This window comes from Eschscholzia californica, unplaced genomic scaffold (assembly GCF_041429995.1).
Source record: "Eschscholzia californica isolate CP2 unplaced genomic scaffold, dmEscCali1.0.p SCAF_2, whole genome shotgun sequence".
NCBI lineage: Eukaryota > Viridiplantae > Streptophyta > Magnoliopsida > Ranunculales > Papaveraceae > Eschscholzia > Eschscholzia californica.
The window spans coordinates 55,593,706-55,619,628 of NW_028238309.1; the positions used below are offsets into that span (position 1 = coordinate 55,593,706).

The 25,923-nt window shown below is 36.6% G+C and overlaps 2 protein-coding genes, 1 long non-coding RNA gene and 2 pseudogenes across 3 annotated transcripts; 2 read left to right on the plus strand and 3 right to left on the minus strand.

Moving 5' to 3' along the window:
• Positions 1 to 32: 32 nt before the first annotated feature.
• Positions 33 to 25,906, minus strand: LOC147559224 (sugar transport protein 13 pseudogene; annotated as a pseudogene).
• LOC147559225 (F-box protein At3g07870-like) lies at positions 1,064 to 2,713 on the minus strand. Its single transcript, XM_086664339.1, has one exon. It carries the CDS (start codon positions 2,192 to 2,194, stop codon positions 1,064 to 1,066), a length of 1,131 nt encoding a protein of 376 aa, XP_086520465.1. The 5' UTR covers positions 2,195 to 2,713.
• Positions 7,996 to 13,302, plus strand: LOC147559226 (uncharacterized). Its single transcript, XR_015234536.1, has 3 exons — positions 7,996 to 11,231; positions 11,874 to 11,940; positions 13,030 to 13,302. It is a non-coding gene; the product is annotated as an uncharacterized LOC147559226 (long non-coding RNA).
• Positions 15,703 to 24,585, minus strand: LOC147559227 (sugar transport protein 13 pseudogene; annotated as a pseudogene).
• Positions 16,340 to 23,670, plus strand: LOC147559228 (Metallopeptidase M24 family protein). Its single transcript, XM_086661074.1, has 13 exons — positions 16,340 to 16,883; positions 17,124 to 17,249; positions 17,619 to 17,738; positions 18,886 to 19,161; positions 19,667 to 19,839; positions 20,028 to 20,255; positions 20,624 to 20,775; positions 21,145 to 21,335; positions 21,848 to 21,956; positions 22,062 to 22,216; positions 22,774 to 22,866; positions 23,060 to 23,140; positions 23,405 to 23,670. The coding sequence occupies exons 1-13, from the start codon at positions 16,521 to 16,523 to the stop codon at positions 23,474 to 23,476; spliced, it is 2,139 nt and encodes a 712-aa protein (XP_086517200.1). The 5' UTR covers positions 16,340 to 16,520; the 3' UTR covers positions 23,477 to 23,670.
• Positions 25,907 to 25,923: the final 17 nt, after the last annotated feature.

The following is a 25,923-nucleotide window of genomic DNA, read 5'->3' on the forward strand; positions in this document are numbered from 1 at the left end:
AGATATATCGACAATTTATAAGTATACCTAAATCTATAACCTTGAAGTAGGATAATATCCATTGTTATTCCCATTAGTCTCCAACACTCCGTTGTTATAGTCATAGTCGTGATCGTCGCTCATGAACTTCTTCCATAACCAATGTTGTTTCCCATACTCTTTCTATCATTTCTTCCATAGGTTTGTTCTTTGTTTCGGGCAGTAGAAATAGTACGAACATCGACATAGCGAGAACCCAAGTCGAGAAGAATATGAATATATCAAACTTGAAATGGCATAACATAGAGAGGAAAGCTTAAGGAATGATAAAAGTGAAAAGCAAGTTAACACAAACAGTAATACTTTGACCAGCTGATCTTGTTTCTAATGGAAATATCTCACTTGGAATCAACCAGCCCAATGGTCCCCAAGACCAAGCAAAAGCCGAAACAAATGTGCAAACCATAACTACAACCAAGATTGCTATCTCTTTACTTAGATTTTCTGAATGATCTGTTACTTTGATTCCTAACAGAATTGCAATTACTAATTGAGATAAGAACATTTGGATGCCAGCTTCTAATAAGAGACCCCTTGGCCAACTTTGTCAACCGAGTAGATAGAGATGGAGGATGAAAGAAGCTCCGATAACGACAGCCGAGTATAGAGAAGCATCACTCCCGAAACCAAGGGTGTCGAATAATACGAGTGCATAGAACATTATAGCGTTGATGCCAGTGCATAGAACTATTTCTTCAAGTCAACCCAAATTCCTTATCCACCATTCCAACCAGTGAGATAGAAACAGTCAGAATTCTGACTTCGTGTCAGATTTCAGATCTGACTTAACAAAAAAAGACAAACACTACCTTCTGGCCTATTTCAAAATTTAGTCACTTATATGTAGTTCTGTCTTCTAATTGATGATTTCATATCTTTAGTGCTTAGCCATTACTAGTTGGAACTTAAGATGTGATAGTAATTGCTCTTAAACTGTGAAGAGAAAGAAATTTAAAAAACTAAAGAGAAAGAAATTCACCTCAAGTTAATCTTATCTTCTTCTTTTCTTCTTCTCATCTTAGACCTAACACCCATATCTGATATCTCTCAAGGAAATATTGGTGTTCATGTGAAGAATCGCTTCAAAATGATCCAATTTGTTATCTTCAACAAGTTTCTTGGTGGTTTTAGTTTTCGGATCATAACTAACAAAACCAGCGTTGATTTCCCATAACACTACTTCATGTTTCTTTGTTATGAAAAATGGATCATATAATGGCCATTCATCCTTAGGACTAAGGATCCTAAGATCCTTGCTCCAATTCCAACACCCTTCCTTTTGCTTAAAGGACCATATGTCAACAAATTGCGGTTTTTTTTTATCCACAGAGGCTCGAAACGTACGTGGTGGGAGTCTGGAGTGAATAAAACACAAATCTCCTCCTAAAACTCGGAGAGAAAATGCCTCAGGCCAATCCACCTCATGGAAACAAGATGGTGATGGAAGCACCCGAAACTTCTCTTCTCTCAAATCAAATCCCACAATTTTGTAATCTTTCGTTATGAAATTAATAGCTCCGTTTGGACCAAAAGTACCTCCAGACCTGTATTCAGTTAACATGTAGTTGACAGTTCCTTCTATGTTTCTCCACCCACGGCCATCCCCAAGAGTGTATACCTGTACAAACCCCTCGGGAGGTTTTCTTTCACCCTTAGGGTAGTAGATTCTTAAGGCTTTGTATTCATTAGTTGATTGTAAGTAACCAAATCCACGTGCTACAAAAGAGTACCTTTCTATTCCATGTAGTCTTGGAAGATTAAAATATTCTCCAGTAAAGGGATTACATATATGAACAGGATCTAAGATATTTTGGTGTAGAATAGAAAAACATACCAAACCGTTGCACGAACCAATTATGGCATCTCTAAAATCTCGCTTTCCAATAGGAGGATGATCGATCTTTTTTACCATGGGTCTAGAGTATAGCGGCCGGTTGTCATTGTAATTAATAATATCATCAAAATCACCATAATAGAGTTCTACACTAGACTCTTCTCGAAGGGCAGGATCTATCTCAAAGGACATCAAGATGCCATACTTTTTGTTACTAAGAATATTTAGCCAAGTTTTACAAACAAGTTTAGCCTGGACAATGGATTCGGGAGGAACACGAGAAACTATTTCTTCTACAATATTTGGATGAAGCTTCTCCATCTCACTGACTGATAATCTAGATTTGTTACTTTGCTCTCTTTTGAAGAGAGAGGCCTAGGGTTTTCTAAATTAGAGAGAGGTCTGGGGCGGTTGGATATCAAGAACAAAGAAACCAATTCAAGTAAAAACAATGGAACAAATTGTTAGTAAGAGAAGGAAACAGATCTTACCAAGTCTATCAGGAAAGTATGGAAAAAATAGAAACCCGAGATCTGCCAGAGGTAGAGAGAAATTAATTTACTGAGAGAGAGAGATTTAAGAGAGAGATTTGTAGTAGAAAGAGAGATTTAAGAGAGATTTGAGGTAGAAAGAGAGATTTAAGAGAGATATTGGCGATAGGTAGACAGAGAGATTTAAGACAGAGAGGTTAGTGGTAGAAAGAGAGATTTAAGATAGAGATTTGAGGTAGACAGAGAGATTTAAGAGATTGATTTGTGGTAGAACCGTAGAAAGAGAGATTTAGATTAGAGGGAGAATTAATGAAGGAGAGAGAAAGAGAGATTTGTTGAAAAATGGGCTTTAACCTTCAATCGTTACCAAGATATAAACCTTGAAGATATATAATTATAATTTTTCAGTTTATAGCCAAAAAAACGGGTCATACTAGGAGATATAGTCCTCTATAATCCTATAAAAGATTCCAAAACCAAAATAATAATATAAACGGGTATATAGTCCATTTGGTCTTATCTAGAGAGAAAACACAAATCCCTAGAATACCAAATAAATCATAATTCCTAATCTAACCTTCCTCGTATATTATAAGTGATTTATCTTCAAAATCCATAAAGATCTTCTTCCATTTTTATCTCTCACATTCTCTCTCCAATCACGTTTCTAAACAAAAAAAATATATATTATAACTGATTTATCTTCAAAATCCATAAAGATCTTCTTCCATTTTTATCTCCCACATTCCCTCTCCAATCACGTTTCTAAACAAAGAAACGTGATTCAATATTTTCAGTAACCGAAACCTCTTTATTCTCTCTCTCTAAATCCGATTCACATAACAAAACCTCCATTAAACTCAGAAATCTTGTTTCATCTTCATTAGATTGTTTTTCAAACATTCGTCTTCTAATCCAACACACAAGCTCAGAACTCCATTTCCATTTATATCTCTTCATATCAAGTTTATTTTCAAGATCTACAGTTTCATCTTATTATAAGGTAAGAAACCATCTTTCAAATTTATGTTTTCGCTTAACATCTTCTAACATTTATATGAATTTGTTTATAAATGGTTGTAATCACTTTATCATTGAATCATCATATAATATTTCATTAGATTTAATTTTCCTATTGATAATAAATCGTTTTAATAATTTTGTTTACAAACCAGATTTTGATCTCTTTCTAAAACCGAAACATCTTTCATTCTTTTTTTCATACATAAGATTTCAGATTTGTAATTTAGATTTTTGATTTTCTGATATTAGGTTTTTGATTTTCTGACATTTCTTCACATCAGAACTTTGCATCCGTACAATTTTTTATCAAGATATTATTCCGTACGGTTTCTCTTAACAGAATGTACATTATAAGTAATTCGTATTAAATTTTTCATACTTTAAAGTACATTACGCCAATTCGGCCGTACTGCAACTGTATAACAGAATGTAAAATATATGTAATCTGTTAACAGTTATACATACTTTAGCAGCCTTATTTAAAAAGAATGTTTAATTATTCATAAAGTACGTATAATTGAGTAATATCTGAAACAGTACATGTAATTTATAACAAATTACACATATTTGTGTTATATTACAGTGTCAATGTGATTCAAACTAAAATACTATTTATCTCCAACACATGTTGAAGTTTATCAAACATTAGGGATAATTTATTCATTGTTTAATGTCGTTTATGATAAATTAAAAGTTTTTCTAACTAATGTACATGTTTTTTTTCTTGTAGTAAACCAGCACTGATGGAATTTCCTACAGAATCATCACATAAACTATAGAAGTATAAGTTACGATGAAGAAGATTGTTTCTATGATCCTGTTTGGGTAATGGAGTCGTATCTGAAGAAGACTTACAAGGAACATATAAGTCCTGCCCCTAACTTTGATGAACCACGTACATTTAATGAAGAGTCAAAAACACTACCATGTTTGATTCGCCGTAGACCTGGAAGACCAAAGACAGTAAGGATCGAGAGCTCGGGCAACATTCCAACGAAGTTTGTTTTTAAGTTACCTAGTCTACTATGTTATTTTCATTTACAATAAAACACAGATTATTGTTCAATAAAATTTCATTTCAGTTGTACAAAGGTTGTGTTATTTACTATACAGTATACATAATTTATGATAAATCACATACTTTATTACAAAAAACATGATTTCAGATTTACATTTCCTAACATATTACCATGTTTTATGGTACATAATGGACATGTACGCGTAAAAAACAAGTAATTTATGTCAGAAAATAATATAAGTATTCGATGGTACATAATGGACATGTCACACATACATATGATAAATTACGTTGTATATATGACAAATGATGATTTCCTCGTCATAAATAACACATAATTTACGAACTTGTTTCATAATTTGTATTCGATGTGTGTTTATGTATGAGTAAAAACGAAAGTTAAGTGAGAGAAAGTTGATATATATGTTTTGAATATTAACCCCCAAATCACGCTAATTGATCTCAGAAAATATACTCTTTCCAAATTTGAAAGTTAAGTGAGAGAAAGTGATATATAGATTTGGTTTCCAAATCTGAAAGGATGAGAGAGAAAATCTGTTTTGAAAATATCCATTTTCCAAATCTGTTTGGAAAATCTGTTTTGGAAAATATCCTGATCCGTTACAAATATTGCCTTTCCAGATTCTTTCTGCCCCCAAATTAAAAACCCGTGAAATATGAAGGTGGGACATTGACGGGACTATGTTTTAGAAAGTGAGGGTTTTTACGTCTATATGGTAAAAGGGCTAAAAATCCATTTTTTGGGAAGATTGGATCCCAAACCCTTTTTGAACATTATTTTGGAGTATATATCCATGGACTCATATAATTATGGCCTGGCTCAAAAAATGGAGGGTAAATAAGCATTACCTCCCCCTCAAAAAAAAAATGAACCAAGTCCAAATTCTTAGGACAGCTTACACTTTTCTGGTTTTTATTTTATTTTATCTCTCTTTTATCTCTCCACGGAAAATTTTTGTGTTTTCTGACAATCTGACGGACGACCGCGAATCAATTAATTTCCCGTACATGACGTAATTTCAGAGAAACATTCAGATTTTTGAAAAATTCAAAAATGGCGCCATTTTTTGACGAAATTTCAGCCAATTGTTTTGAATCCCGCCCATTATATTTTGTTTCAGCTCCTTCTTTCTTCTTATTTATACATCCAAAAATCTTCTTCATCGATTTTATTTTGTTTCACATTTTATCTTCTTCATCTCTTTCAATCTCTAAAAACATCAAAGTTTTCTGTCTTTTTGTCTCTAAAAATTAGTATGTTCTTAATTTTTTTCTTCATCATTCTTATTTGTTTCACATTTTATCTTCTTCATCTCAAAAAACATCAAAGTACATAAACAAATGGCCAGTGCACAAAACCATTTCCGGTACAGAAGAAAATTCCCAGTTCAAAAGTGTCCAGTACTGAACCCATATGGACAGTACACAGAAAAATTCCCGGTGCACAAAAAAATTCCCAGTACAAAAATGTCTAGTACATAACCAAATGGCGAGTGCACAGAACAATTCCCGGTACACAAGAAAATTCCCACTACAAAAATGTCTAGTACATAACCAAATATATTTTTTTTTAGACCTAAGATTTCATTAGGTTTGTTCTTATCAAGATCTGAAGTTCACATCAGATTTGTTTTTGACAATACACATAACAGATTAAAGGATTTGCTCATCATGAAATAAATAAACAAATCAATGTACAAAAGAAAAGATATCTTCATCACATATGATTCATTCTATAGATCTAAGTTAAATTTAACTATGACTTAAATAAAGATTGACCCTCTTCTTGTCTTCTATTATCTTGCAGTTCTCATCTCCTACCCTCACATAATATAAATCAATATTAAAGAATTAAAGGGAGACAGAAAGTAGAGTGTATGAAAGAGGCGGAGAGTTGCAACAAGAGAAGAAAGAGAGGTGACAGAAGAGAGAGTAGGAAGAGGGAAGGTGAGAGCAAGAAGGGGATAGTGGGGCTGGGATTGTGGTAGAAATGAAGAGGTCAAGGAATTTAGGGTTTATATTAGGGATAATTGTGTTCAAATCTTACGAATGAGGGAGATTTTAAAGATCCCTCATCCAACGGTGGAGGACCGCAGGTGAATGAATAAAATAAGGCCAGTGCCTATAAAGGTAAAGTCAGACTAACTTCTCGGGTAGCTTAAGGACCCACGGGTGGAGTCAAATGCCCGAGCCCGCCCACTAAAATTTAGCGGGCTGGGCGGGTAGTACCCATCATCGGGTTCGGGAACCCACGGGCTTCTTCGGGACTCGGGTGAACGCTTCGGATATCGGGCTCTCGGACTCTTTTCCCACCCCTAGCTTGTACACAGAACAATTGTAACATCCCAGGTTTTCAAGTTTAGTTGAGGGATTATTTGACATTTGGGTCAAGTCAAAACAGGGGCTAAATTAGTAAAACGTCCAAACTGGGGGGTATTTTGTAATCTGGACAAAATCAGGGACTTAGTTGAAAATTCGGCTGGTTAAGGGAAGTTTGAAAAGTCAAGCCAACACATGGTGGCGTTGCATGCAAGTTGCGTGGGGGGTCAATTGAATTCTCAAATTTAATTTTGAAATTGGATTATATCATTATTTAATTGGTTTTAAAATGAAAGTTTGGTGCATGGGTGACACGTGACGGGTTGAATGTTTATCCACCAAGAGACCCACTTACTTTTGCTGTTTAAAACAAAGGAATTAGGTTCATCCAATTTCATCTATTGAGAACCGAGAGTTGATAGGTGGTTTGGTGGTTTTAATGGTTCAATTTAAACGGTTGATTTCTTCGCGAGTTTTTGTCGGAATTCAACGAAACTTGTTCCAGGTAATTATATTCAACTTGTTCTACATATCTATCCGTTCAGAATTTTCAATTTCGTCCGAATTTGGTGGTTTTGTGATAGTTATTTCGTATACTGTATAGTTGTACTAATTCGTTTGGGATCGAAATTTGGAGCTATTTAGACAATTATTATTCGATTTCTTCTAATGATTTATGTTCAGGATCATGTTTAGAATGTTATGGACTATTTTGGGGTGACCATATATAGACGGGGTGCTGCCGAATTATTTTACGGCTCGAATTTCATATTTGGACTAGTTTTTGGAATGAATTGGAATAGAAATAGTCACCCGAATTTCGTCCTATTTCATATAAATGGACAATTTCAGTTATAGATTTATACTACGGAGTTCATTATATGATTTGTCAGCTTATGAAGACTCTAAAATGAAAAATAGAGTTTTTGGGAAATTGGTTAGTTGGTTTCGATGCATTTCAAGTATTCAATGGACTTGGTTATGAAAGTTAGAGATCGATTCGACAGATACTTGAAGTCTTCCGAATTTAGCGAATTTGCTTTTAAGTTTTCATGGTTTTGTTTTAATGATTCTTTTTATTTACGAAGGTTCTTGGTATAAGAACCTAATGTTTCTTTTCGGTTTTGGTTATTCTTCCTTATCTCAGAGTATGCGAATGAGGAGGAATTTGGTCGTCTGGTAGGCGGGAGGTCTTTGATGATGCAAGGACTGAGGTAGGGGTTCTGAATCTTTTATCCAGCATGGTTTTATAGATAATGAATATGCTAGATTCTATAGTTATATATGCGCCATTATAACTAGAGTTCAGGTAGCATGAAACTCGATTTATGTGATGAACTAAAATATGCTTGAAATGTTTTGATGCGATATGAGAAATGCTTTCGAACTGTTTTTACTGTGATTGCGAACTACTGGGGATTTTCTTGTATGTACCCGACTGCGGATTATGTCAACCTACGGGCACGTAGCCATTGAGGGTAGGTGACATGTGGACACGGTTGTGATCCGTGTGAGACCGGTGAGGTGGGCGACACTAGTCATGAGACCTGTGGGAGTAGAGTGCTTCACTTGCTGGCCATTGGTGCTCGTGCCTCCAGCTCGAGGCTCAGGGCCGTACACCCTGACCGCTCGCCTGGGAGGTGACATTGATTGGGATCCCTCTGCTTTGTGGCGATATGACTCTTGGTTGTTCCACTTCCGTGTTTGATAAGATAATGATTTGAATGAGAAAATGGGTTTCGAGATTGAATGATAATATTGGTTTTGAGATATGAACGTAACTGATTTTGAAAGATTGCATTAGATGCATGACAGGGTACCGAAGAGAATGAGGTTCAGGTCCTTCCATGGGTATTGGGGGACGGCTCTCTTATTCGAACTCGGTGATCAAAAACGTATTTAGATACTTAAGGTATATATGTATCATGAGGTAAACTCTTCAATGATTGCGGAGTCCCTTAGTGGGAGAGGGACTTACCGGCTAGGGGTAAGTCTCTTTCTCGAGGAGACGTAGTGCATTAGCTAGTGCCATAAATGGGCTGGTACTATCTAACGCACTCTAGGTTCTCCTGAGGTACTCTCCTCTTATTGGGAGCGCACCATGGGTGGGCAGCTAATCACTGCTATTGCTTGCTAGATTAAGGAAAATGGTTTTGTATATAGTATATACTGTAACTGGTTTGATAACTCGTTTTGTCATGATGTTTACAACTTATTAAAGGAACTTTTGAAAACGTGATGGGTTTTGGATTGGTCTTCTACCAGAATAACTCGTGTCGGTGAGTATTCTGACCCCCTACCAGTTGTTAGTGTGCAGGTTCTTGGTTGTAGCCTCGAGGCGGAGTGTGTATTCCAGCCGGTGATCTTGTCTGATGAGGCTAGTGGAGTTATGTCGTTTTATATGATTTTTCGTTATTTTCAAGTTATGTATTTATCGCAGAAATCAAACTCTAATATGTATATATGTAAAACTTAGAGTTGTTTATAAGTAGTATCGGTGTTTTATGAGGCGTTTGTATGTTTGTGGTTCGGGTTTCGACCCGAAACTGAGTTGAGTTTGTTTAGCTTCCGCTTAATAGTTTATTCTTGTTTATGCGAATGTATGGTTTGCATGACAGGTTTTGCAGGTGCGACCGGTTCGATTTACAGAGGAGACTCTGTCGGATTTTAGTCTCGTCTGTGAATTGCCGGGGCGTGGTCGTGTCTATTTTGGGACACGGGGCGTCACAGTTGGTATCAGAGCACTTGTTCTGGTGGCCAATAAGTCGTGTATAGTTTAGAGCATTGACTGCTTTAGACTTTAGGGAAAGATAAAATTGGCTAAGATTAGGTGTCTAAAAGCTTCAAGATTAAAAGCGACCAAGAATAAAAGATGCTATATATGTATTTGTTTCTTTTGATTTTCGTTTCTTGATTCGTTTTACTCGCTAAAGGAAGACTCGACGGATGGTTTAAGATTGTTGTAGATTTCTTGCAATGTTGTACAAGATGTTATGGGAGGACAGACAAGGGTTAAGAGGTTTCAGAGGTAAATTTTGGGCAAATCGACATATTGATGTTGTGGAAGTATCTTAGACAATAGTAGATGAGGAGATGAGTCAGACTTGGTATTGTAGATCTCATGGTAGTTATACACATTCCTTCAGTTATGAGCTTCGATCAGATCATTTAAAGATAGTTGAGATTGACTTTGATCAGGTTATTTCGAGGGTGTATTGTTTCAGTTTGATTACAGATAAGTATGGATCTGGATTTTATTGTGTTGACAAAATGTTTCGATATTAGAGGTTATATGAATTGTTGGTGTTGGGTATTAGAAATATCGGGGGTTCTTAAGTTATTGTAGAATTTTTCGAGGATTGGTTTATCCATGACATGCATAGATATTATGGCGGACTTCTATTTTCATTTTATCATCTTATCGACAGCAACTATATTTTTCTTGAGATTATAGTGTCAACGCCGATGTTGACTTGAATTTATTATAGATGTCTTCATTCTTCATTTTCTTATTTTATCGAGTCAACGGTATTTTCTTATATTATTGAGAACGATATTTCCTGAGGATGTGGGGTCAACGACAACTTATACTTATAGATAGATTATGGAGGTATTCATTCTTTATTATATTATGGACAACGATATTTTCTTATATTATCGAGAATGGTATTTTCTTGAGGATATGGGATCAACGAGAACTTATTCTTATATATAGATTATAGAGGTCTTCATTTTTCTTTATCTCTTCATATGAAAGATAGTTATTGTTATTGAATATTCTTGAGTCGTGTGGCTATGTAGAAAAATTTCGGGATATGAAGCATTGGATCTAGTTTGTTTATAGAGTTTTGCCAGATTGACTTTTGTTAGAGGAAATGAGTTTGTGATTTTCGAAATGGGTCAGGTTCTCTCAAATTCAGAGTTGGTCGAAAGGACAGGGCATAAACAAGCGAGTTGATCTAAATTTCGGGGACGAAATTTCTATAAGGGGGGAGGATTGTAACATCCCAGGTTTTCAAGTTTAGTTGAGGGATTATTTGACATTTGGGTCAAGTCAAAACAGGGGCTAAATTAGTAAAACGTCCAAACTGGGGGGTATTTTGTAATCTGGACAAAATCAGGGACTTAGTTGAAAATTCGGCTGGTTAAGGGAAGTTTGAAAAGTCAAGCCAACACATGGTGGCGTTGCATGCAAGTTGCGTGGGGGGTCAATTGAATTCTCAAATTTAATTTTGAAATTGGATTATATCATTATTTAATTGGTTTTAAAATGAAAGTTTGGTGCATGGGTGACACGTGACGGGTTGAATGTTTATCCACCAAGAGACCCACTTACTTTTGCTGTTTAAAACAAAGGAATTAGGTTCATCCAATTTCATCTATTGAGAACCGAGAGTTGATAGGTGGTTTGGTGGTTTTAATGGTTCAATTTAAACGGTTGATTTCTTCGCGAGTTTTTGTCGGAATTCAACGAAACTTGTTCCAGGTAATTATATTCAACTTGTTCTACATATCTATCCGTTCAGAATTTTCAATTTCGTCCGAATTTGGTGGTTTTGTGATAGTTATTTCGTATACTGTATAGTTGTACTAATTCGTTTGGGATCGAAATTTGGAGCTATTTAGACAATTATTATTCGATTTCTTCTAATGATTTATGTTCAGGATCATGTTTAGAATGTTATGGACTATTTTGGGGTGACCATATATAGACGGGGTGCTGCCGAATTATTTTACGGCTCGAATTTCATATTTGGACTAGTTTTTGGAATGAATTGGAATAGAAATAGTCACCCGAATTTCGTCCTATTTCATATAAATGGACAATTTCAGTTATAGATTTATACTACGGAGTTCATTATATGATTTGTCAGCTTATGAAGACTCTAAAATGAAAAATAGAGTTTTTGGGAAATTGGTTAGTTGGTTTCGATGCATTTCAAGTATTCAATGGACTTGGTTATGAAAGTTAGAGATCGATTCGACAGATACTTGAAGTCTTCCGAATTTAGCGAATTTGCTTTTAAGTTTTCATGGTTTTGTTTTAATGATTCTTTTTATTTACGAAGGTTCTTGGTATAAGAACCTAATGTTTCTTTTCGGTTTTGGTTATTCTTCCTTATCTCAGAGTATGCGAATGAGGAGGAATTTGGTCGTCTGGTAGGCGGGAGGTCTTTGATGATGCAAGGACTGAGGTAGGGGTTCTGAATCTTTTATCCAGCATGGTTTTATAGATAATGAATATGCTAGATTCTATAGTTATATATGCGCCATTATAACTAGAGTTCAGGTAGCATGAAACTCGATTTATGTGATGAACTAAAATATGCTTGAAATGTTTTGATGCGATATGAGAAATGCTTTCGAACTGTTTTTACTGTGATTGCGAACTACTGGGGATTTTCTTGTATGTACCCGACTGCGGATTATGTCAACCTACGGGCACGTAGCCATTGAGGGTAGGTGACATGTGGACACGGTTGTGATCCGTGTGAGACCGGTGAGGTGGGCGACACTAGTCATGAGACCTGTGGGAGTAGAGTGCTTCACTTGCTGGCCATTGGTGCTCGTGCCTCCAGCTCGAGGCTCAGGGCCGTACACCCTGACCGCTCGCCTGGGAGGTGACATTGATTGGGATCCCTCTGCTTTGTGGCGATATGACTCTTGGTTGTTCCACTTCCGTGTTTGATAAGATAATGATTTGAATGAGAAAATGGGTTTCGAGATTGAATGATAATATTGGTTTTGAGATATGAACGTAACTGATTTTGAAAGATTGCATTAGATGCATGACAGGGTACCGAAGAGAATGAGGTTCAGGTCCTTCCATGGGTATTGGGGGACGGCTCTCTTATTCGAACTCGGTGATCAAAAACGTATTTAGATACTTAAGGTATATATGTATCATGAGGTAAACTCTTCAATGATTGCGGAGTCCCTTAGTGGGAGAGGGACTTACCGGCTAGGGGTAAGTCTCTTTCTCGAGGAGACGTAGTGCATTAGCTAGTGCCATAAATGGGCTGGTACTATCTAACGCACTCTAGGTTCTCCTGAGGTACTCTCCTCTTATTGGGAGCGCACCATGGGTGGGCAGCTAATCACTGCTATTGCTTGCTAGATTAAGGAAAATGGTTTTGTATATAGTATATACTGTAACTGGTTTGATAACTCGTTTTGTCATGATGTTTACAACTTATTAAAGGAACTTTTGAAAACGTGATGGGTTTTGGATTGGTCTTCTACCAGAATAACTCGTGTCGGTGAGTATTCTGACCCCCTACCAGTTGTTAGTGTGCAGGTTCTTGGTTGTAGCCTCGAGGCGGAGTGTGTATTCCAGCCGGTGATCTTGTCTGATGAGGCTAGTGGAGTTATGTCGTTTTATATGATTTTTCGTTATTTTCAAGTTATGTATTTATCGCAGAAATCAAACTCTAATATGTATATATGTAAAACTTAGAGTTGTTTATAAGTAGTATCGGTGTTTTATGAGGCGTTTGTATGTTTGTGGTTCGGGTTTCGACCCGAAACTGAGTTGAGTTTGTTTAGCTTCCGCTTAATAGTTTATTCTTGTTTATGCGAATGTATGGTTTGCATGACAGGTTTTGCAGGTGCGACCGGTTCGATTTACAGAGGAGACTCTGTCGGATTTTAGTCTCGTCTGTGAATTGCCGGGGCGTGGTCGTGTCTATTTTGGGACACGGGGCGTCACAACAATGCCCTGTACACAAGAAAATTCCCAGAACAAAAATGTCTAGAACATAACCAAATGGACAACACACAGAACAATTCCCGGTACACAAAAAAATTCTCAGTACGAAAATGTGTAGTACATTCCCAAAAAATGGTCAGTACACTAAATAATCCCGGTACACAAGAAAATTTCCTTTTACAAATCAATGAAAAACTACCAAAAATGAAGAAATTTGTTGAGATTAGAAAGAGATAAGAAATAAATCTGGAAAAAAGAACGAAATTTGTTGAGATTGGAGAGAGAAATTTGTGTGGGAGAAAATAAAAAAGAAATAAGAAATAAATCTAGAAAAAAGAACGAAAATGGCAAGTTGGTAAATTTTGTAATGGCAATTCTGTAAATTCGTGGAAAGTACAAGGTTTGATGCCAGGTGCGTCAGACTATTTTTCAAAAATTTTCCCATTTCCCAGGAATTTTTCGGTGGCAATTTTGTAAATTTATGGAAAGTACGCAGTCCGATGGGAGGCGTGTCAGATTATTTTTCAGAAATTTTCGAGTTTTCCAGGAATTTTTCGATGACCGTTTCGTAAATTTCGAAAAGAAGAAGGGTGTTTTGGAAATTCCACCCCCAGCCTGACTTGTTGGCCCTGCCCTTCATTCTTTATCTACAGTGGGCCTGATACATATTGTTGGGCTGGTTTTTAGCCTTTTGCAAGCTCAATCTCCACTTCAAAATTTAGTCACTTATATGTAGTTCTGTCTTCTAATTGATTTCATATCTTTAGTGCTTAGCCATTAGTTGGAACTTAAGATATAATAGTAATTGCTATTAAACTGTTAGTTGCATTTCGACTTGGATAGATTAGATCAACGTTATCAAAACTCTCATTCCCTCGTGTGTCGTGTACCAGATACTCCGTACCCTTTTTCGTTGGGTTTGCGGTCTAAGACCGAAATTTTTAGTCTTCATTAACCCAAAGTTTTTGTACAGATCTGTAAACTCGACTAGTTGGTTAGTTAACTACAAGAATGTTTTATTTAACTTGTTAGATGAGATAGGATGTCTGAGAGTAGGTGTATCTATTGTAAATGCATCATAAAGAGTAAATATTGCCTAGGAAAATAGTCCCAAATGTACCGCAAACGTTCATAGCGTACCAAGGAAGTATACCTCTAGCGTACCTCATACGTTTATATAAACGTTGGTTATAACATAAAATTTGTGTACTATATATCTTCTTGCAGAATCTACTAATTGTAAAAGAGATCGACACCCCTAACCATTTTGGAGGAATTGCATACTTGGGCTTCGAGAAGCTCACATTCTTCCCCATTGAGGTACACTTTGTTTCTTCATTATTCCATATGCTAATGATTTACACTGAAAAGTCGAACAGAATCATGACGGCCAAGAAAATGCAAAATATGCTCCCAAAGAAATCCAGGCCCGTAGATTCCGAAAGGTTAAGCCTTAACTGACTCGGCTGGTTTACCATGCAGAGTAAACTAGTTGAGCTCTCGTTGATGCCTGCTGGGGAGATCGGTTGGATCAATGAATACCACTCCCAAGTTTGGGAAAAGGTCAGTTCTTGTATAATGTTAAAATTCTCTTTGTTATGACATAAATGTCATATGTAATGTGAAGAAATGCTGAATCTGTTCAATTTGGCATATGAAATGTTCGCTGCTATATGATGTAATCATCAGTCTCTGCTAACTAGTTCCATCTTCAGCAATCCTGATCCCCATTATTCGACCTAAATAGATTGAAATTTGAAAGAGCAAGTGAATCAATTCTGTCCTCGAATTTGAATCGAGCTCTATGTATCTTTCTGCTAATTTTCTTGCAGGTTTCACCATTACTAGAAGGCGAGGCTCACCAATGGCTTTGGAACAACACACGACCGCTTACAAAAACCTGAAACATCTTCTCATCATCGTCTGCTCGTCCACTGGTTTATTTTACCCCCAATTAGCTTCACGATTGTGAAGTTGTTTCGTAAAAAGTTTGATACTGAACTGTCTTGAGATTAAAAAGGTTGTTTTCTTTTTCTTTGTTTAACAAAAAAGATTGTTGTAAAATTTCGTTTATATAATAATCAAGCCAGAATTGATCTTAAGAAATTATTAATTATATGAGAAGTTCAAGGTTCTCAGTCGACTATCAATTATCGTCTGGGGCAAAATATATGACATCCAACTTCTAAAACAACTAGTAATATACTTGATTTTCAGATATATCGACAATTTATAAGTATACCTAAATCTATAACCTTGAAGTAGGATCATATCCATTGTTATTCCCATTAGTCTCCAACACTCCGTTGTTATAGTCATCAGGGACGGAATCAGGATCGAAGATCAAGGGGCGCCAATGTAAAAGAAAACAGGTTGTATACCCTTTCCAAACACACCTAATGACCTAGAGAAGTCTTAAAACACATAAAATAAATAAAATTAGCTATCATGTGGGCTCGAACACAAGTCACTTGAATTATAACAATAGGGTCCTACCAAGAAGCTACTAGCAGTTGATGTTATCTACCAAATATTATATGTATTAATACGCAATTCGCTTGAATCATGGTTACGGTAGATTAGAGTGAAGGTCACTACGGCTAGGTCGAGGGGGGCCATGGCCCCCTTCGGCCTAACTGTAGTTCTTTCCTTGATAGTCATTGTGGTGATCGTCGCTCATGAACTTCTTCCAAAACCAATGTTGTTTCGATAGGTATGTTCTTTGTATCAGGCAGTAAAAATAGTACGAACATCGACAGCCGAGTATAGAGAAGCATCACTCCCGAAACCAAGGGTGTCCAATAATATGAGTGCATAGAACATTATAGCGTTGATGTCGGTGCATTGAACTATTTCTTCAAGTCAGCCCAAATTCCTTTTCCATCATTCCAACCAGTGAGATTAGAAACAGTCAGAATTCAGACTTCGTGTCAGATTTCAGATCTGACTTAACAAAAAAAGACAAACACTACCTGAGGGCTGAGGGCTGAGGGCTGAAAACTTTATCTTCTCAATCTTCCGAAATCAAAACCTGTTATTAATTTTGAGAGAGACCTTCATTCACTAATGGTGGAGGTAGTAGTATCAAAAATGACTCCACTTTATCGTCCTATTACCCTCTCCTCATCTTCTCGTTTATCTTCTTCACATGTATCTCGTTACTTTTATTTCCTCTCTCTTTCAATTCCCTTTTTAGGAAAAATCAAAACCCATCAATCAATTTACAAACGAAGAACATCTCCAAATTCCCCTCTTTTGGTAGTTCGAAGTTGTAGCAGTTCTATCAGAGCGAAACCCTCATCAGAATTTCAAAGAAAATCTAAAAGTTCATCAAATTCCGATGAGAAGCTTGTTGCTTTGAGGGAGGTCTTCTCCAAGCCTGGTATTGGGATTGACGCCTATATTATCCCTTCCCAGGATGCCCACCAGGTTATTTTCTTTTTTGAATATGGGCATTTCTTAATCGTTTTGGTTTGAAGTTAATCAAGGTCTTTATTGTTTAAAGATGTTAAATTCTGAATTTGGGGTTTTCTCTTTTTACATGATTGTTAGGAGTTCAGTGTTTGTTTTTGAAGTACTAGGATTAACTTGAAATTTTATAGAACTAGGGTTCAAGAATAGAATTCATGTTATAGTGTTATGTGATCGAGCTCTTTGAATTGGTAACAGAGTGAGTTTATTGCCGAATGTTTCGCTCGAAGGGCTTATATATCAGGGTTTACTGGTAGTGCTGGCACAGCTGTTGTTACTAAGGATAAAGCAGCTCTCTGGACCGATGGCCGTTATTTTCTACAGGTTTGAGGAGAAAAATAACCTTTTTTTTTTTACTCTGTTTGAAGTTTATGATGCTTTAGATTTTAAATATTGTTTTCGATCGAGTAGATTTGCTCTGAACATAATAGCTCAAATTGATTTGCTGTTTTGAGAGCATGTCTACACCTTTGATTGTGGTCTGAGCTATTTCGAGATACTGCGTAATCTTTAAATCACTATTATAGAGAGATGACATTTAGGTGGCTTAGCTCAAAGTGCTCAATGTCGAAGAACTTGGGCATTATGATTTCTTAAAGTTTTGTATGTTAAATTTAATGGGGAGAAACTTGACTTGTTGGTTTCGCATTCCATTTTCTAGGATTTTTTTTGACTCATTTTCGTCATGATTAGGCAGAGAAACAACTAAGCCCGAGTTGGGTTCTTATGAGAGCTGGGAATTATGGAGTTCCTACAACAAGTGAATGGATAAATGATGTTTTGACTCCTGGTTGTAGAATTGGCATTGATCCGGTGAGTTATGTTTTGAGCTCCATTTTTTGTACTTAGCTTTTGGCAACATAGTGCTGTTTTAAAAAGCCTTTCACTACGTTACAGTTTAAATTTTAAAACAGGAAACATTCAATGTTACTTGAAACTCTACACCTCTTAAATACGAGGAACCAGGTTCCTTTTATTGGTTTTCAGTATTTTCGAATCTCCAGCTAGAATTTACTCATTTTTTAAGTAAATCTGTCAGATTGACTAGCTGATTACTTCTCTATAGGATTTGTTCTAATTGTCTAGTTAAAATTGCCGAGATTTTGAGGAGGTGGAATTCTTAGAGATAAGTATTTTAAATGCATTGTTTAGGAAAAGATTGCAAAACACATATCGCCCAGAGTTGCGTACTACGTACCCCTAACATAAAACATAACAAAAATGCTAGCTTACCACGTATAGGATCGATCTGCGTTGAAGGTAATGTTGTAACCAATACAAGGATATATTGGAATTTGTCATATACTTATAGGCTATTTATTTTGTATGTGATAAATACACGAGTTTTACATCTCGGTAAAGTTTGTTTAGTTGGTACCAGAACCTATAATCAACACCTGCTTTCATTTGGCAGCTGATTTCTTCGCATGATAGAAGCTTATGTTCAAAATCGTTATGCACTTATGCCTATATAACATGGACACGAGTACTGGTATTAGTATTTGACTCTGATAAGTGTCGGACACAGTGAGTGGAAAAAGGTCCAAAACGCGGACAAATATACACATGTACAGTTTCTTGTCCAAGATCATGTCGATTACTTTTTAGGTTCACCAGTTTCATTGTTAGATCAACCTTTACTACATTTAAAGCAATCAATGTAAACCTAGAGTAGTATTTTATGGTCATAAGAGTAACAAGTATTAAAGTATATACAAAATCCATAATTTACCGACTGAAGTGACAGCGTGTGTCGGAGAAGAGTATCAGAATGTCTTACATGAGTATTTAGCATTCAGTTTGGCAGAAAAGACCAAAAAAGGGTATCCATGCTGCACAGACAGCAACTTAGTTTGTCATCTTTCACTGTACTTTATTATCATATCTGCAGAGATAATCTCCATACTCCAATGTAGCATGGTTGTGATGCCATTTTTGTTTGATTTTGTGAAGAGAGCAGTTTCTTTTTTCTGCTGATGAGGCAGAGGAACTAAAGGAGGAAATCTCTAAGAGGAATCATGAGTTAGTTTCTTTATATGATATCAATCTTGTGGATGAAATCTGGAAAGAATCAAGGCCAAAACCTCCGATCAACCCTATCAGAGTGCACGACCTCAAATATGCTGGTGTGGAAGTCTCATCAAAGTTGTCTTCCTTAAGATCAGACCTTATTGAAGCTGGTTCTTCTGCTATAATTATTTCTATGCTTGATGAAATTGCTTGGTTGTTGAACTTGGTAATGTTTCTATTTCACTTCTCTCAGCAACTCAATGGCTTATTCTTGTTTACTTTCCTAACCATCTGATCTTGTGTATACTTGTAATTATATGATTCAAATGATATTTAGTTATTAGAGCATCAAGTCTTCTCTGGACATGTGGATGATACATCAAATTGTATGAACTCGTTTTCAATGTAAATTAGTTATAGTTGTTTACCTGTAACTGAAAATTGGGGAACGCAAAACCTAGGGCATGCCCTAGTTGTTGTGACTCAATATTTTGGTATCTTGTATTTTGAAACGATGTAGTTAGGCTTGGTCCTCAGCCATGCCCAAGAGCCCCAAGCCAGTCAAGTGACTCTTGGTTGTCCAATTTCAAACATATTTGCTGAAACATGCTTAAAAATATATCTTGCTATAAGTAACCAGTAAGTTATTCACAATCTTGACTATAATTTTTTATAATGTTTACTTAGTTGTTTCTCCAAAACGTTTCTGTTTACTTGAATATATTTTGTAGAGGGGAAATGATATTCCACATTCACCTGTGATGTACGCATACTTGCTAGTGGAAATTAGTGGAGCTAAGCTGTTTGTTGATAATTCTAAAGTCACTCCTGAGGTCCTTGCTCACCTGAAGAGTTCAGGAGTGGAATTGAAACCTTATGGGTCCGTTCTTTCTGAAATTGAAAGGTAATTGTGGATTCTGAATGCAAACTACATGATATCGTTTATCTTATGTTCTTTAATCTTTAGTCTTGGAGGTATTTCAACTTCTGTCTAGTGTATAAAACTGATTGCTAGGAAGTTGGGGTTCACTGCTTTCAGGTTTCAGTTGTAATTCTTCATTGCTTTAACCTGAAATTTACCTATTCTTACAGTTTGGCAAAGAAAGGGACACAACTTTGGCTTGATACATCACGTGTGAATGCTGCAATTGTGACCACATATAGGTCTGCAAGTGGTAATCCTCCTGGAGTATTTAGGAATACTTTGCCTAATGGTCAAACTTCAAGAGTCAGTGGAGTATATAAAGTTTCCCCTATTTCTATAGCGAAGGCAGTGAAAAATCAAGCTGAGCTGGATGGGATGCGGAGTTCGCATTTGAGGTTGTCATTACCTCCTTGACCCCGTTAATGATGATATTTTAGTAGTTTCTTCCTGCCTTGAACTTATTTCAAGAGATGGAAATTGTAAGAAATGAATTTTATAAGAGTTTTTTGCATAAGTAGCTAGTACAAAATTTGAGATCCCCGTCGGAAATTCTGAGAACAACTTTTAAACTTTGGTGTATAATTTGTATTCATTTCTTAGTTTAGTGTATTATAGAATAAGTCGCACATTTTCAATGTTGTACATGTGATTTTAACTGAGACTGTAATAAGTATTACTAATTGGGGTTACTTTTCCTAAAACGTGAAACAACTAAAGCATATTAAAGACATATTAACAGTATTTTATTGTCTTTCCTTTGCAGAGATGCAGCTGCGCTAGCGCAGTTTTGGGCTTGGCTGGAGGAAGAAATTCATAACAATGTGGTACTAACAGAAGTAGAAGTTTCTGATAAGCTTCTTGAATTCCGTGCAATGCAAGCTGGTTTTCTGGATACGAGCTTTGATACTATCAGTGGTATGTCAAAACTTCTCATGAGTATGACTTGTGGTGTGTGTCCTCATGAGTATGACTTGTGGTGTGTGTTCTCATGAGTGTGACTTGTGGTGTGTGTTCTCATGAGTATGACTTGTGGCGTGTGTGTGTGTGTGTGTTTGTGTGTGTGAATTTCCTGATCAAAATCTTTGCAATAAACAATTCTGCTGTTCCTGAAACAAATATCTTCAACAATTTTTTCTGTTTTCTTTGAGAGGCAAGATTTTATTCGAAGGGCCTAGATACGAAAGTTGGGACCTCTCTCTTGCCTTTATCCCTTTCTGTTTCTTTCATTATGATTGTTGATTTCTTTTAATCTAGCTTTCAACCAAGGGTAGGATGATTTTTCAGGTTCCGGTGCTAATGGTGCTATCATACACTACAAACCCGAACCAGAGACATGTGACGTCGTGGATGCTAAAAAACTCTTCCTATTAGATAGTGGGGGTCAGTACATTGATGGTACAACTGATATAACAAGGACAGTACATTTTGGTGAACCTACTAAAAGACAAAAAGAATGCTTCACCCGAGTATTACAGGTTCGTGATCCATTTCAAGTTTGAAATCTATGCTTCGTTTAGTTCTCCAGTCACCATGTGTATATATATATAAAAGAACTTTTAATTTAGGCGCAGGTGAGGCTCGTTTTAGTGATCATTTTCTTGGGTTTCTTCTTTCTTGTCGCCATTGTTAATACAGTTTTAGTTGGAAGCTTCCACCAACCGCATGGTCATTGGGGACCAGAGAAATGAGCCTCACCTAAACTGGGCACCATACAAAAATTTAGACCAACGGAGAAAGAACCTGAATCCTATTTATTTACTTGACGTGGCCACGAATTTTTTTTTTTTTGCTATCCCCTGTGCTTACTTTCTCTTATTGACCGAGTTCAAATTTGACACTCCATGAGAATTCTGTTTCATAATAGCTCTTGATCGTTCAATGAACTGGAAATACTCCTGGGCCATGTATGCTACCCTTGATACTAAACTGGTTCCTTTTTTTGCCTACAATAGTACATCTCACAATTGACCGAATTTTACAATTTCAGGGTCATATAGCTCTTGATGAGGCAGTTTTCCCCGAATCTACTCCAGGTTTCGTGCTGGATGCATTCGCTCGTTCTTTTCTCTGGAAAATCGGTCTGGATTACCGACATGGTATTCTTTCGAATATCAACTTATTTCTTAACGGGAAAAAGTTTGTATAGCATGATATACTGAAAAGTAGTTATAATATATGTCTCTTTGTGTTTTTACTGGTAGGGACTGGCCATGGTGTTGGAGCTGCGCTAAATGTTCATGAAGGCCCTCAAAGTATAAGTTTTCGATTTGGAAATATGACTTCTCTACAAAAAGGCATGATTGTTAGCAATGAACCTGGTTATTATGAAGATCATTCTTTTGGCATTAGGATTGAGGTACTATTATCACCTAGCTGGGCCTATTTTAAAATTTAGTCACTTATATGTAGTTTTATCTTCTAATTAATTTCATATCTTTAGTGCTTAGCCAGTACTTGGAACTTCAGATATAATAGTAATTGCTATTACATTGTTAGTTGCATTTCAACTTAGATAGATTGGGTCAATGTTATCAGAACTCCCCTTCCCTCGCGTACCATGTACCAGATTGTCTGTACCCTTTTTCGTTGGGTTGGCGCTCGAGTACCGAAATTTTTAGTCTTAATTAACCCAAAGTTTTTGTATAAATCTATGAACTCGACTAGTTGGGTAGTTAACTACAAGAATGTTTTGTTTAACTTGTTAGATTTTAAGTTTTACGGAGATAGGATGTCTGAGAGTAAGTGTATCTGTTATAAATGCATCATAAAGAGTATATATTGCCTAGGAAAATAGTCCCAAATGTACCACAAACGTTAATAGCGTACCAAGGAAGTATACCTCTAGTGTACCCGATATGTTTATATAAATGTTGGTTATAACATAAAATTTGTGTACTATAATTCTTCTTGCAGAATCTACTAATTGTGAAAGAGATCGACACACCTAACCATTTCGGAGGGATTGCATATTTGGGATTCGAGAAGCTCACTTTCGTCCCCATTCAGGTATACTCTGTTTCTTCATTATTCCATATGCCAATGATTTACATTGAATAGTCGAACAGAATCTTGACGGCCAAGAAAATGCATAATATACTACCCAAGAAATCCAGGCCCATACATTTCGAAAGGTTAAGTCTTAGCTTCTAGTTGAGCTTGACTAATCCCACTGGGTTTCTGCCACTGTTTTATCATGCAGAGTAAACTAGTTGAGCTCTCGTTGATGTCTGCTGGGGAGATCAATTGGCTCAATGATTACCACTCCCAAGTTTGGGAAAAGGTCAGTTCTTGTACAATGTTCAAACTCTCTTGGTCATTTATGATACAAGTGTCCTATAGAGTGATGAAGAAATGCTGAATCTGTTCAATTTGGCATCTGAAATGTTAGCTGCGTTATATGATGTAATCATCAGTCTTCCCTAACTAGTTCCATCATCGGCAATCCTGACCCCAATTATTCAACCTAAATAGATTGAAATAAGAAAGAGCAAGTGAATCAATTCTCTCCTTGAATTTGAATCCAGCTTTATGTATCTTTCTGCAGGTTTCACCATTACTGGAAGGTGAGGCTCGCCAATGGCTTTGGAACAACACACGACCGCTTACAAAACCCTAAAACATCTTCTCATCATCGACTGCTCGTCCCCTGGTTTATTTTACCCCCAATTAGCTTCACGGTTGTAAAGTTGTTCTGTAAAATAAATTGACCCTCAACTGTCTTAAGATCGTAAAGGTTGTTCCCTTTTTTAACAAAAAAGATAGTTGTAAAATTTCGTTTATATAATAATCAAGCCAGAATTGATTTAAAAATATTATTAATTATATGAGAAGTTCAAGGTTCTCCGTGCGACTATCAATTATCATCGGGGGCAAAATATATGACATCCCACTTCTGAAACAACTAGTAATATAGGAGTAGTTGTTTTTCTGATATATCGATAATTTATTGCACACTTCTGTTCTTCATTCTTTTGATTCATTCATCAATTACTTCGTATGGGGAAATACCTAAGGAACCTCAAGACCCAATTCAAATTAGCAAAACAGAGAACACCAAAATAGCAACCAGTTAAGAAAGAGAAACACAAAACTGTTTTGAAAGAACTAGGCATCGAAGGCCTACTCAAAATATCAAATCTGAAACAATACAGTTTTCAAACTGATCAAATATCAAATATATCTTAATCTTGTCATGGGTTTCTCATTTTCCTTTATCTATCATGAAAGAGAAGAACCATATATGTTTATAAGTATCCCTAAATCTATAACCTTGAAGTAGGATCATATCCATTGTTATTCCCACTAGTCTTCAACACTCCATTGTTATAGTCTTCGTCGTGTCCATAACCAATGTTGTTTACACACTCTTTCTGTCATTTCGTCGATTGGTACATTCTTTGTTTCGGGTAGTAAAAATAGTACGAACATAGACATAATGAGAACCCAAGCCGAGAAGAATATGAATATACCAAATTTGAAATGGCATAACATACAGAGGAAAGCTTGAGCGATGACAAAGGTGAAGAGCAAGTTAACACAGACAGTAATACTTTGACCAACTGATCAAATTCAACCAACGCAATGGTCCCCAAGACCAAGCAAAAGCTGAAACGAATGTGCAAACCATAACTACAACCAAAATTGCAATCCCTTATTTAGATTATCTGAATGATCTGTTACTTTGATTCCTAATAGAATGGCAATTAGTACTTGAGAGAAGAACATTTGGATGTCAGTTTCTAATAAGAGAATCCGTCGGTCGACTTTGTCAACCGAGTAGATGGAGACGCTGGTCGCAATAACGTTAACGACTCCGATGATGACAGACGAGTATAGAGAGGCATCACTTCTGATACCAAGCGTGTCGAATAATACGGGTGCATAGAACATTATAGCATTGATTCCGGTGAATTGTTGAAAGATCTGCAAGAAAAAAGATAAATATAATTTAAGAAATTATCTACTTAAAAGGTCACAATTAAAGTTTACTATCTTAAGCCATAATTGAGTATTATGACTAAAAGATCTGGCAGATGGATGTCAAGTAGGGGTGGGAATCGGTCTGGACCGGTCGGTACCGGACTCTAACTTCATCGAACCGGTCGACTCGGGCATAAACTGTTGGTGACCACCTATTTACTCGGGCGGACTCGGACGGTCACTCTCAAGAATTCTTTGTCCATTGACCGTCCAAGACCGTTTATTTTACCGGTCCAGTCGGACACCGGACGGTCTCGGTCCGGACTTTCCAATAAATTTACTTAATTGAGAACTTTATTTTTATTACCACAAACGAAGATGTTTAGCCAAGAAATCAAAAGTAAATATATAAAAAAAAAAAACACAGCTGATCATCATTTGACAAGATATAATTAAGTCATGCACTAATGTTTGGTCTTCCAGAGGACTATATGACTATAGCCAACGATCACCATATATTCATATGTCTATAAAATTCAACGGTCAACTTCTAAACATGACTACATGAGGACAGTTTAGTCGGTCAAACTATTCGGTCACTCGTACCGGTCGGTTAGCGGTCGGTCCTTCGACATAGAATTTTGACCGTGACCGTCCGCCAATTCTTTCGGGCCGGTCGGACACTGACCGTTATGACTATCGGGTGTCCATGGACACTTTTTATCTCGGTCGAACGGGTCGGATAGCGGTCTTCCGGATCTTTTTCCCACCCCTAATGTCAAGACTGCTTTCTTGTATGGTCATCCAGAAGAAGATATATGCTTTGGTAAGATAGGTTTACGTATGTATACCTGCAACGCAACCGCAATAATAAGTTGGGGACGGTTCTGTCTCTTTGTGAGGTTTCTGAAGGGATGTTTCACTTCTTTTGCTATTCGACTTGCTTCAATGAGCTCTAAAAACTCTGGTTCGATATTGTCAGTGCCACAGATCTTCCTTAGCACAACTTTGCCTTCTTCGAGTTTGTCGCGTTCGATTAGACTGTTGGATGTGTCTATGTCTACTACGAATATGGATCCTACAGTGCAGAGATCCCAGCTAAACCTAGTGACACTCTCCAACCCATCCACCTTTAATTCTGCA